The 12730-nt window shown below is 31.9% G+C and overlaps 2 protein-coding genes across 2 annotated transcripts in view; one reads left to right on the top strand and one right to left on the bottom strand.

Moving 5' to 3' along the window:
- Positions 1 to 2583, bottom strand: part of LOC111619543 — a 21146-nt gene extending 18563 nt beyond the window's left edge. Inside the window, exon 1 of the mRNA XM_023361287.1 lies at positions 1839 to 2583. Coding sequence (XP_023217055.1) covers positions 1839 to 2081 — 243 coding nt within the window. The 5' untranslated portion in view covers positions 2082 to 2583. The remainder of the gene's footprint in view (positions 1 to 1838) is intronic.
- Positions 1 to 12730, top strand: part of LOC111619545 (protein FAM192A-like) — a 24685-nt gene extending 11955 nt beyond the window's left edge. The window contains exons 4-7 of the mRNA XM_023361289.1: positions 1137 to 1258; positions 6028 to 6161; positions 10364 to 10410; positions 12315 to 12730. Coding sequence (XP_023217057.1) covers positions 1137 to 1258; positions 6028 to 6161; positions 10364 to 10410; positions 12315 to 12667 — 656 coding nt within the window. The 3' untranslated portion in view covers positions 12668 to 12730. The remainder of the gene's footprint in view (positions 1 to 1136; positions 1259 to 6027; positions 6162 to 10363; positions 10411 to 12314) is intronic.

Raw genomic sequence — 12730 nt, 5'->3', positions numbered from 1 at the left:
AAGAAGCTCTCTTTTCACGTTCATCATCGTCTGCTGTCTGAGTTGGAGGTTTTCCTTCATAGAGTTACACACCTCTCTCCTATACGCCATCTGCTTCAGATTGGTATACTTCTTACAATTGGCCCACTCTTTTGGGCCAGCTATCTACTCCTTGTGCAGTCTTCTCCATCATTTTCCCAGTATGTCCACTCTCCACAATGTGAGAAGTAGTTATTCTGCTAAGTTCCATATGATGTCAGCACCAAACTTCCTTTTGTTCTTACACATTTCTGTTACTAGATATTGACTACTACCACAACTCGAATGTCAAATTACACTCTATTGCCTTCATTTCACGTCTCACAATCACAGAGTAGGACCAGTCACACATAGTACATCATTATCTTTAATTTCAAAACATTTGATAATTCTCTTGTTGGCTTTTTAAGGCTCTAGAATGCCATCTCTGCCGTTATAATTCTTGTCCCGACTTAATAGTACAAGTGTTGGCGATGAGAAGTAGAATATGAAGAATAAATTATCACCCTCAGTTATAAATTGAAAATTTATGTAAACGTTTTGAATAAGATATGCTCATTTATGTTTTTCACATTTCTTATCTTTCTGTTTTATTAATCAAATATTAAATTTTAAATATTGTCATCAGTATGTCCCGAAGAAGAATATGATCCTAAATCTTTATACGAACGCTTGCAAGAACAGAAAGACAAGAAACAAGCAGAATACGAAGAAGCACATCGTTTAAGTAAGTTCATTTTTTAGTAGAAAATTAAACAATTCTCCACAGTTCTTTAATATAAATTGAGAGCTTTTAATTCTACAAAATTAATTACCATATTAGCCCGAATATAATGCAACCCCGAATTTAACGCAAAGCTCTCGAGTTGTTCGTTCTTTCTGCCTTGTTTGCAACCATAATTTTAAAATTCATATCGTAGGTTCTCCTGGTACNATTTAATAGTACAAGTGTTGGCGATGAGAAGTAGAATATGAAGAATAAATTATCACCCTCAGTTATAAATTGAAAATTTATGTAAACGTTTTGAATAAGATATGCTCATTTATGTTTTTCACATTTCTTATCTTTCTGTTTTATTAATCAAATATTAAATAATTAATTTTTTTATTTTTAATAGAGAATCTGATAAGAGGACTCGATGATGATGAAGTGGCATTTCTCGAATTAGTAGATAAAACAAAAATGGAGATTGAATCAAAACGTTTAAAAGAAGATATGAAAGAAATTCAGGAATATCGAATATCCTTTATACAATTTATTGTAATTAATCTTTTAACATCCATCCAAAAAAGTGTTGTTCGGTATCAAAGAGGCGTTTGAATTGTGACGTTTCAGTCATAAGTTATTCAAAATAAGAAATAGTGTGAGGTTGGGAGTGTTCTGGGTTATTCCCTTGCTCACTATCAGGATAATAAAGTAATTGAATTTTAGGAAAGATCGTCAAAGTCTTCCTTTCTCATCAGGGTCCTGACACCGGTTAGGATAAGTTCAATGCACATCCTAAAGTTCCAGTCATTCGAAATTGTCTTTACGAATGACCGGAACTTAGGAAGGTTTTACTTATACCTTGCACACAAAATTGATGATAGACATGGTAATGATGATGGAGTTAGGCATTCAAAAAGTAGAACAATAATAACATTATTTATTTAGATATAAAACTATATAAAAAATGATATAACTACAAGAACAAATATAATGAGATAAACATGAACAAAATTTCCATTTTTACAATTTACTCGAGTGAGAAACCTCTAAATTCTATCCATTAAATCTATCTTGAGAGAGAGAGTTTACACATTTGAGTTAAGTATAATACCTCATTTTGGTTCCTTATTTTCTTTTGTATCTGGCGAGGCTGGCTATGTCTTCCTACATTTGGCAGGAACACTTTCAAACACAAACTTTCTTGAGAGTTCTGTTTTCCAAATTCCAGCCATTGGGCATTTGTTTTTTTCCTATTTATAGGATTCCACTTCTCCAGTGATTTGTGGCAATTCAAGTCATCTGATGAGAAAAGCAACAAGGAACTTCCTTGTGGAGTTGATATCAAAATCAACATTTCTCCTCGAGAACTTCCTTTTAAATTGAAAGAAAGTTCTTTTGTGATGCACGATTACAAACAAAAATGGTTCCTGTTTGTCAAATTTTAAATTTTATCTATTTAAGCAAATACTATCGGCCCTAGATTCTCACAATAGTATTGTCACATAGAAAATATAAAAGCCACAATTACAAGAGAAACTTTGTTCTATCTGATAAATTTTCTATAAGTCATTAATTACTGACATGAATGATTTCACTGTTGTTTAAATTAATTAGAATATAAATTGCTTATCACTTTAGAAGCCAGGATTAAAATACTTCTAATTAGAATAAATATTTTTGGAATTGTACGTTGCTGCATAAGATCTATAATGGATCGGAAAATATTTATTCAGCTGGTGCAATTTATTTCACTTGAAAGCCATTAAAATGCTTAGATCTGCTGCAAACTACAGTTTTGTGATAGCAAAACGCTAGCAAATGTGCACTAGCACACCTGATAACGTCAAAGGCCCCACCCCTTTCTTCATACCTGCACGGTTATCCCTTTGCTAGCGCAGTGATACAAGCATATGCTTGCTATTGACAGTTCGACAATGAGTGTATGCTCTTATCATTGTGCTAGCAAAGGGATAACCGCACAGGCGTGAAGAAAGGGGTAGGGCCTTTGACGTCATCGCGTGTGCTAGTGTGTATTTGCTAGCGTCTTGCTCTCGCAAAACTAGTATTAAGCAGCTCTTATGTTTAACTTTTATTCATGGTGGATCTTGATACTGGAATGTTGAATTTGAAAAATGTTTCTCTTAATAAAAGTATTTGAATTTTAGTTTCTATATAGTATTAAGTAATTTGTTTTTCTGTTAATTTTGGGTAACATATAGTAATAATCAAAGTGATGATGATAACATATAAACATACAGCTATCAAACTTAAATAAAACTATATTGCATTATAAAAAGCAGTAAGCAGCAACATAATTTGACAATTCTTTCATTGAATTACAAAATTGCATCGCAATATCTTTGCACAATTAAATAATAACACAGGTAATGTTATAATATTCCCTTTAAACTGAATGTCTTTGTGTGTACGTGTGTGCGCTTGCATAATATCTACCATATTTAGAAGACAGGTAAATTTTTTAAAATGTAATACAATTAATTATTTTATAAGGTACAGTAGAGCATCGATTATCCAAAACAATTTGGGACTGGGGTTGTTTGGATAACTGATCATGTATGAAAAAATATATTAATCTATCCCACATTGAAATTTTTCTCCGCTTTGTGTTGAATTTTTGTCAATGTTAAGCCCAATGAAAATTTTAAAAAAATAATCGTGGCTATTGTATTGTTAAAATTTATTTCTTTATTATGCACAAACAAAATAAATGTATTGAAAAATATAAAAACAAAAAATTATATTTCGGAAGTTAATCTAGTATCAAAAACATTCCAATTCAGCACAACACATGTCCTGACAACACACTCCTCAGAAAAACACCACATAAAACAAGCAAAACTCTTTCTTTTTCTTGGGTTTATCTGGAGATGTCAGCTGCTTATGCTATATTCTCAGCAAAACACACCATTTACGATGGGGAAAAAAGCCTTGTTCAAATACTTGTGCGTCCTTAAGTACTCTCTCGATGTGTGTTGTGCTGAATCGGAACGTTTTTGATACTAGATTAACTTCCAAAATATAATTTTTTTGTTTTCATATTTTTCAATATATTTATTTTGTGCAAAATAAAGATATAATTTTTAACAATACAATATGGTCACGCTAGTGCTGCCAGCTAAAAGCATGTGCATCAACAAAAATAATATTGTAGCTCAAGACATAGCCAAATACTGCAGTGCCACAGCACTAACAGAAATTTGAATTTGCCAACTGGATCACTTTTGGTTAACCGATGTTTCAGTTGATCAATATTCAGATAATCGATGCTCTACTGCAATGGTTCCCAATTAGTGGTATGCATACCCCCTGGGGGTATGGATACCACTAATTGGGAACCATTGCATGAAGGGGTACGTGCAGCAATCTAAAATTGGTCGATTTAAAATTTAAATGCATGAGATGAAGTAATCAAAAAAATAATAGGTGGACCATCAAAAATTCGGCAATTTACAACATGATGTCGAATGCACAAATTCGTTTATTTATAACTAAAAATATTCTCGAAATTTCATTTTAAAAAAATGCATTTGTGACAATACCTAAATGAAATTCTTACGCAAGAAACAAAAATTGTACAATTAACATTATTATCGTGTCAGCGAAGTGACAATAAAATATTTACTACCATTTTGCACAACATACCTCTGCAAGAGCAGATTTTCGGCCATGACAAACATGAAAACTAAACATTGTCACCGACTTCAACTTAAAGATGAATTGAGACAGAAGCTGACCAAAAAGCAATCAGATTTTACAAAGTTGTGCAAAGAAAATTGTGCACATTTGTTGCATTAAAATTAAATAACCTTATGTTATTTTCATTATTATTAGAATTGTATCTTAAAGGTAATAAATGTAAAAAAACTTATTCTATTTGTCACTAGCTGTCTACCCACAGCTTCGCTTGCATTATATCAAATTTTCTCATGGGAGTAAGATATTTTCTCGCAGTAAAATGTAGCCTATGTCCATCTCCAACATGTAAGCTATCTCTGTGCCAAATTTTATTAAAACCTGTTCAGTGGTTTAGACTTGAAAAGGTGACAAACAGAATTACCTTCAAATTTATAATAATAATATGGATTAATATGAATTTCTGCTGTAAGGGGTATGCGAGTTTTTGCTCTTTCTTGAAGTGGTACGCAGGAAAAACTAATTGGGAACCACTGCTCTACTGTAATTTCTGTATTTGAGTTTGGTCTGTTTAAATCAACTTAAGCACACAACTGGAATTTCAGTATAACTATCACGCACCTTTATTACTGTGGAGTTTAATTTCTCTGATTAATTAATGACAAATGTTTACAGCTGCCTTTGTTGATTGTCGTCATGTTTAATGAACAGCACTGAGTAGAATTTCTTGTAGAGTTGTTCACGAATCTAACATCCAGTATCAAATTCAAATATTATAATGAAGCACTTTGCATAAAATTCTGCTGAAAAGATTTCCATTCGGTTGATGTTCGATAAACCTGAAGATGGCTGGCGAATGCAGCCAAAACAAATTTAGTTGTCCATTAATCAAAGAAATTAATCTGCCAGAGAAACAATGGTATATGGTAGTTATTTAGCCTGAGACTGTTGCATGAGTTTGTACTTTAAAATGTTTTGTGTTGACTTTTGTTTATGATGTGAAGATGAGGTGAATTATCCCAAAAATGTTAATACATTAAATATTTTCTGACTCCCGAGACTTTTTCAGTGTTTTTTTTTTGTGTGCAAATTTCAAAATATTGATGGAATTGACAAATCTTTTGAACATATTTCTCACTTATGTGAATGCTTTATATGGCATATAGCCACTGTGCCAAACTGCAGCTCGTGAGCTGCAAGTGGCTCTTCTAGAGCCTTATTGCAGTTCTTGTATATTTTAAATAAAAATATATGAGTTTTATAATGGTATTTCTAAAAAATACCATTTTAGAAATCTCTCCATTTTGTCTTTGGTCAATTTTCTTCTACTCTCTATTTCTAAATAAACAAACTTTAGATTCTTCCCATCCTCATCCTCATCACATAAATTTGTTTATTATTCTTCATACAAAAGACACAAGACTATGTCCAATAAGTAAAATAATCCACCATTCCCATAGAACGATAGGAAAATATTCGTTTAAAAACAATAAAATTTTAAATAAAATCATTTTAAAATTAAAATAATACAATTTATTATTATTTAATTAATATGTACTTGTTATTAAACAAAGCCAATAAATAAATAATTATAAAGTAAAATGTTAAAAAACATTATATTTGACTTATTCCTAAACTGTGCATACAAAGCTGTCGCCAGTTTATCAGATGAAGCCGAAAGTACAAAGTTAAAAGAGATCAAGAAGTTAGTCAGCGGCCAGAGCAGTTCTGGATCTTCAAAAAGACAAACAGATCTTTCAAAAGCCATAAAAAGAAAAGGGTATTTTTATATATTAAATTAAATTATATATATATATATATGTATAAACAAATAATCATAAGGGCCATCCATTAATTCCCGTTCTTCTCTTAAACTGTATATGTAATTAATGGATAACTCCTAATTTCATCGGTTATAATGTTAAAGTCTGAGAAAGAAATGTTTGCTTCCTATATATAGGTCTTCCAAAAAGAATGCTACCATTTTAAATTACTGTAATTGTGTTAATTATATGAAAAGTATGTGACATATACCAATCGAGAGTAACCATCCGAGTTTCTTCTCCTGTCTACATTCGGACATCTTGTCCTCTATCCGTCTTTATGTCTAGGAAATGCTGTAAGTGAAAATGGTGGCTCCACAACAGAGAAGGCACTCTTGTGTTATGCAGTTTTCAAAGTTGGAATCGCTCATGTAACACTAGTAATCTGCAAGAGCCGTAGAGTTGCGGCCACAGTGGAAAGAGCGACGACGGATATGCCGTAGCAAGTGTAGGAAGAATTTGAGTTTTGGTCCGATACGTGCCTTGCGATGCAAGATGCCTGCATTGAGAAATTGCAACGGGCAAGTGTAAAACTTCAATGGTTTTCCAACATTTTAATATACTTTATGTTAATTATTATCCGAGATTATTATAATTACAATAATTTAAAATGGTAGAATTCTTTTTTAAGACCCTATATACATATAACGAAATAAGCCAAACTAAACTAACTTTTTTTATTTTTTAATCGTCTACTCGGATGTTGCTCATTAGTAGTACGTTATACTGGTGTTTTATATTTGTTACAATAATGACAGTTAGTTCAGAAAAAACAAAATTTTTATTAAAATTTGCCTGTAGTAGTAACTTTTTCTGTACACATACACATATACGTGCTTCAGGCCAATATTCCCCTCATCAGCACTAAATACCCACTAAAAATAATTAAAGAAATAAATAAGATATTATGTATAATAAGATATTGTGTAGAAAGACTAGTGAAGATTTAATTTTAAAACAGGCTAAGTTAATAGAAACTACCATACAATTTGAAATGGAAAAATAATTAAATAATAGTATAAATTATTTAGATATAACCATCAATAGAACTGATAATAATTTAGAATACCAAAAATTTATAAACCCTATGCAAATACCAAGGGTACTTAATTATAAATCTAACGTTCCACAAGCTATGAAATTTAATATCTTCAAAATGTATATAGATAATATTAAAAAGAAAAGTTTATTTAATACTGGAAAAAATAATTTATTTAACGTTCTTTATATCGCAGGTCTGACAAAAAAATTAATTTAATGGAGGAAAAAGAAATAGTTTATTCATTTAATTGTGATTGCGATCCAGAAAGGAAATTGGGTATTAGAATAAAAGAAGGGAATCAAAGGGAATTATGCAAATTCTGCCGTTGCAGAACATTGTAATAATCACGCGCACAAAATTGATATAAATACTATAAAAATTAAAAAGAAAGAATCTAATAATTATAAAAGGCAGTTATATGAACATATAAAGATATAAAGAAAGAAAAAAATAGAATAAATAATAATTTAGGGAAAATGATCCACCAATCACGGGACACCATACCTGACGTTTACAAACAGCAAACGGTATAAATGATTGATGAACTCGCATTGATGACGACGATGTAAGGTAATGGCAAATGGAATTATGATGTAAGTTAAAATCTATTGGTTGACATTGTAATCTTTCTTAAAAAATTCATTAATTTATTGTAATTCTGCTTTATACAGAAAAATGAATTCGTGTAAATTGGTAATTGTTAATCTTGGAAATATAACCGACTTGTACTAGGTATTAGGATACGTTCTTACTGTAAGTTTTATTTAAATGATTTTAATGTTGGGTAATTATTATACACAATATCTTATTTATTTATATTCAAATATAAAACACTAGTATAACGTCCTACTAATGAGCAGTGTCCGAGTAGACGATTAAAAAATAAAATTAGAAATCAGGACAGTATGGCATTTTTAATTAAACTAATTAATCGTCGTTTAATTAAGATTTTATTGTGTATGCATTATGTATCTATATCTACAATATAAGAATATTAGATTATGAAGGTGTTTTAGCAAAATTTAATGATCCGGGAATAGCACAGAGTTGAAAATAATAGCATCTAGTGATGCCGCAATATTCATCCTCTAGTGACATGAGTGCCGAAGCACTGCTGCAGATACGCACTTCGGCCACACAGTAAACTGTTTTGCGAATTATTTCCTCTCGTTTATTCTTCTAAGTATGGAAGGTTGATGAGTTTTCTTAACTGACACTTAGCAGAACAAATGAAGTAATTCACAAAGCTATTTCTAGCAGAAGTGTGGATCTGAAGCAGTAGAGTTAACAGAAATCCACTAAATTCGTACCACCAACTTTATTAGATGACGAATCGTAGACCACATTGTTTGGACCAGAACCGTTCTGAATAATTCTAGTAACCGGGATGAGCCTAAGAACAACACCAATGCACTTTTATTACGATGCCTTTTTAGTATCCCTTTTCAATTTGGTACCCGAGGCAGTTGCTCTCTGCCTCAGCCCCAATTTTGAACAACTAGTTTTCTTAAATTGGGCAGCATTAAGTGATTAAGTAGATTAAGTAAAAGAGAGTAATTTGCAGATACAGAAGAGTTTCTATTTAATGTTTACAGGAAAGATTGTGTTAGTATTTGTCGGCACTTTGCCAGGGTTCCTTTGTTTAGAAGAGTCGAGATTTGACTGTATTTTTGTTTTTGCAAGTTGTTTGTCTCTGTATTCTCTTCATTTTGCACGCCAGTATTGTTTTTTGTACTATAAAATAAAATGTTTTTATTCAAAATTTCGTGCAAATATATACTTTATATTTTTATAATGCTTGATTGTATTTTAATTTTTACCCAATACCTTCACGTTATTTAAATTATGTATTTTATAAAATTTACAGGGGCGTCCTTTATGTCTACTTGACTTTTGACAAACTTTGATTCATTCAACCAATCGTGTTCTAACTCAATTTATCTTGTGTACTATGCAAATAACATTTTGCTTTGATCAGTCTTCATTTTGTTCTTTTGCAGTGATTTGCATTACAGTGTAAACCTGGCTTTACTTGTTAATGCATATTTTTCGTTAGAATTTCTGAAATTAGATTGTAAAACATGTATAATTAACTGAATTTTGAATTATTGTTTGCTTAGAATTTACCTCTGACAGTTTAGGACAAAATTTTGGGACCGTGATTCAAATCCGATGCTCATTAACTTGCACGATTGCCGTTTAGCCGGCCATGCAGTGTTGCTAAATCTGTAAAAATTATCTTGGTGTTCCGAATGTTGCAGTAGCCAAAATTATTGACTTTTCCTTGTGGTTAGGAAAATATCCCACGTTGCCTCAAATTATCCGTAAATCTGATAATTATATGCAAATTAGAAATAATATGGGGCCCTGTATTGTTTACATCTGCCCCAGTTTGTCTATTGTGGTTGTTGCCAATTGATAGTGATTATACAGGTGTAAATATTATCATATTATTATTTTTCCCCTGAAGATGGGTATTCACGTGAGCAATTTCACTGTATTGGGCTGGCATATGATCAGATCTCCACGTAAATTGCACTGCCAATATCTACTAAGAATCGTTTGTATGCCATCTGACAGAAAAAAGGAGAATAAATCAAAGATGGACGATGACGACACGACCATCTTGGTGACATACCTGTTCCTTATTTAAAAAATATAAAGAAAATATGAAAAATGATTAATAAATCAATTTTATCTTTATACTTTCCATCTCTTTTGTCAAAAAATCTCAAGAAAATCATGAACTACTATTAATTTCAAGTTACCATGTTTGCCCACCAAGCCATTTTATAGAAAATCACATCGAATCGTTTAATGTTTTTCTGTTGCCAATTGGCTGCCTCTGATTTGTGCTCGAGCATCTAAATTACGCACAACTACACAATTTAGACACTTGTTTATCTAGACTGTGCACGTGCAGTGAAATTGTTCGTGCGGATACTCTGCTGAAGCTTTGCCGGTCTGGAAAATCTGCCACTCTGGCACCAAGCTTGACAGATTAGTAAGGTTCGACCCATATTTCACAACGAGAAAATGTTCATTTTATATGTTGTTATACTGGATTTTCTAAAAGATTTATTATTAAAAATTTAATAATTAATCCTTTATTTTCAGCACCGAGAATGCTTCTCAAGCAAAAAAATTAAAGACAGACGAAACAGGTACGAAATACTTCCTTATTCATTCCATTCTTCGTGTGGATGTTGTTCTGTGCTCGGACCTATCCACAAACATGAAATTTTGTTAAATAAGAATAGTAAATTAAAATTTTGGTGAAAAAAAAAGAACCTGATTAAACTCATAAATTTGATCTGAAGGTTGGTAATTATGATGCCACAAACCCTTTAATTCCAGATCATGTTAATTAGTTTAATCGTTGTTATTATAATAGGAAAAATCTGGTTAATGAAACTTAACTGACCAAAACTCAAGCTTTGATTAAGTCATACAGCTTGTTGTTATCCCTATTGATCTAGAGTTAAACATTTTAAAAATTTAACTTCTTTTGGCATTATAAAAAGTTTACTTGTACAAATTTTGTTCATTTCTCTCAACAGTATATTACTATTGATTTTTGTCTATTTAAACTCTTTATAATGCCAAAAGACAGTTTCTTTATTTTTTTCTGTGATTTTGATGCGATGGGCCTAGAGTTATGACCCGAGATAGCAGATTTATGTCACGACTCTACCTCTGCAGCAAAGTGCATAAAGTCGTGCCAGTTGTGTAAACAGATCTTGCACTAAAATTATTCTATACAGAGACAAAATTTGAGAATATCATCTGCAATAAGAGTATCTTTTGGTGTTGGTACCAGTTTAGAGATTCTTACGTCTTCCGATTTAATGTATTTTTTCACTGGTCCCTTCAGATCTTCATAAACCATTAACGACAATATTAACGAATGACTAAGACAAAACCATTCTCACTTTGTTTCTAGCCCTTTAAATACTGAGTACATCATTTGAATATCTGTCAACCAATGTTCTATCAGACCACAGTGTACCTGAAGAAAGCCAAAAACGTTTGTTTCTAGCTGTTTAAATAATGAGTACAAAGTGAGAAAGGCTTTGTCTTACTTGTTAGTCATTTCAAATAGTTCTAGCTCCAAATGCATAGAACAATATTAACATTACCGCATTTAGCATAGGTTTAAGAATCAGTCGTTTAGTGACTTAGAGACAATCTATACTATTATATAGAGAGACAACATATTTTTCATTTGTGACCACTAACTGTGAAAACTACTGAACCAATCGTTACCAAATTTTAACTGTAGCATCTTTATGATCCCCGGAATGTTTACCACTAATCAAACCTACAGAGTTTTTGTTAATTAGACAAAAATCCATTGCAGTTTTATTTCTCTCTCTCTTCACTAGATGGCAACACACGAATTAATACTTTCTGTCTATAAGAAAAGTCTATTATTGAAGTTTACTATTATATTTGAAGAACTGACATTAAATTATAATTAGCAAAATCTTTGAGGAATTAAAAAAGTGACATCATCATGCTAGACGGCAGTACGTGTACTTATGGTGGGTTTTCGAATCGTTACGCATTAATTTCTGCAGGTAATTGTACAAAATACTTGAAATAGTTATTGGATTTATCTCAAGTGAATATTTTTGAGATTGATTGATAAATAATGCCAAGAGCTGCGAGAGCACAAAAAGGAAGAAAATGTTCTAGAGCTATTATTGTTCATAACTAGACAACGTGAATCTACAGCAGAGTGGTCTCAAAGACTGCAGGAAATACAGGAATAAATTAAAAGGCAAATTGTGTGTTTACACCTTTGCAATTTTTCCTGAAACAACCAATGTGTCTGCAGCGCACAAAGAATATTTCACATTTTCTAAAGAAGTTCTTTGAAATAGTACATTTAAGCAAAACAAAAAGTGTGGGTTACACAAACTGATTAATTTTATGTGGATAACTCAGCGTTATCTGTGTTTAATATCTGTCTATCCATTTTGTTAACTGATAACTGAATCTTTAATATAATGTTCAGGTTTTAAATTTAGAGAATGACTAAGCATTGTTTTTTTTTAATTTTTAGAGCAAAAAGATGAAAAAGATGTTACTCCAGAGCAAACTACAAGTAGCACAAAAGATGCCGATAGTTCTACGGTAGAAGACGCCACGGAGAGTTCGTTTAATACCAGAAACGAAGAAAACGCAGAGGAATCGGTAGCTTCCAAACCAAATAACGGATACAATACCAAACCAACCGAACAGTACACAATCACGTCCAGTTTACGGAGTATCGGAATTCTGCCGGGTCTGGGCGCATACTCAGATTCGAGCGACTCCGACAAATCATCAAGCAGCGACATCGATCAGGACAACGTCTGTTACGATCTCGTCGGCCGCCGATTACTTCGAAGTTCGAGATCGCACAATCACTCTTAATTCTATATAGCATTTACATTGTAAACAAATCTCGATAGTAAATTAAACGTTTTAAAAAATATA

This window comes from Centruroides sculpturatus, unplaced genomic scaffold (assembly GCF_000671375.1).
Source record: "Centruroides sculpturatus isolate CEXI.00-Female unplaced genomic scaffold, Cexi_2.0 scaffold179, whole genome shotgun sequence".
Lineage (NCBI taxonomy): Eukaryota > Metazoa > Arthropoda > Arachnida > Scorpiones > Buthidae > Centruroides > Centruroides sculpturatus.
Note: the sequence above shows the minus strand (reverse complement) of the source record. Positions and strands in the feature narration are given on the sequence as shown.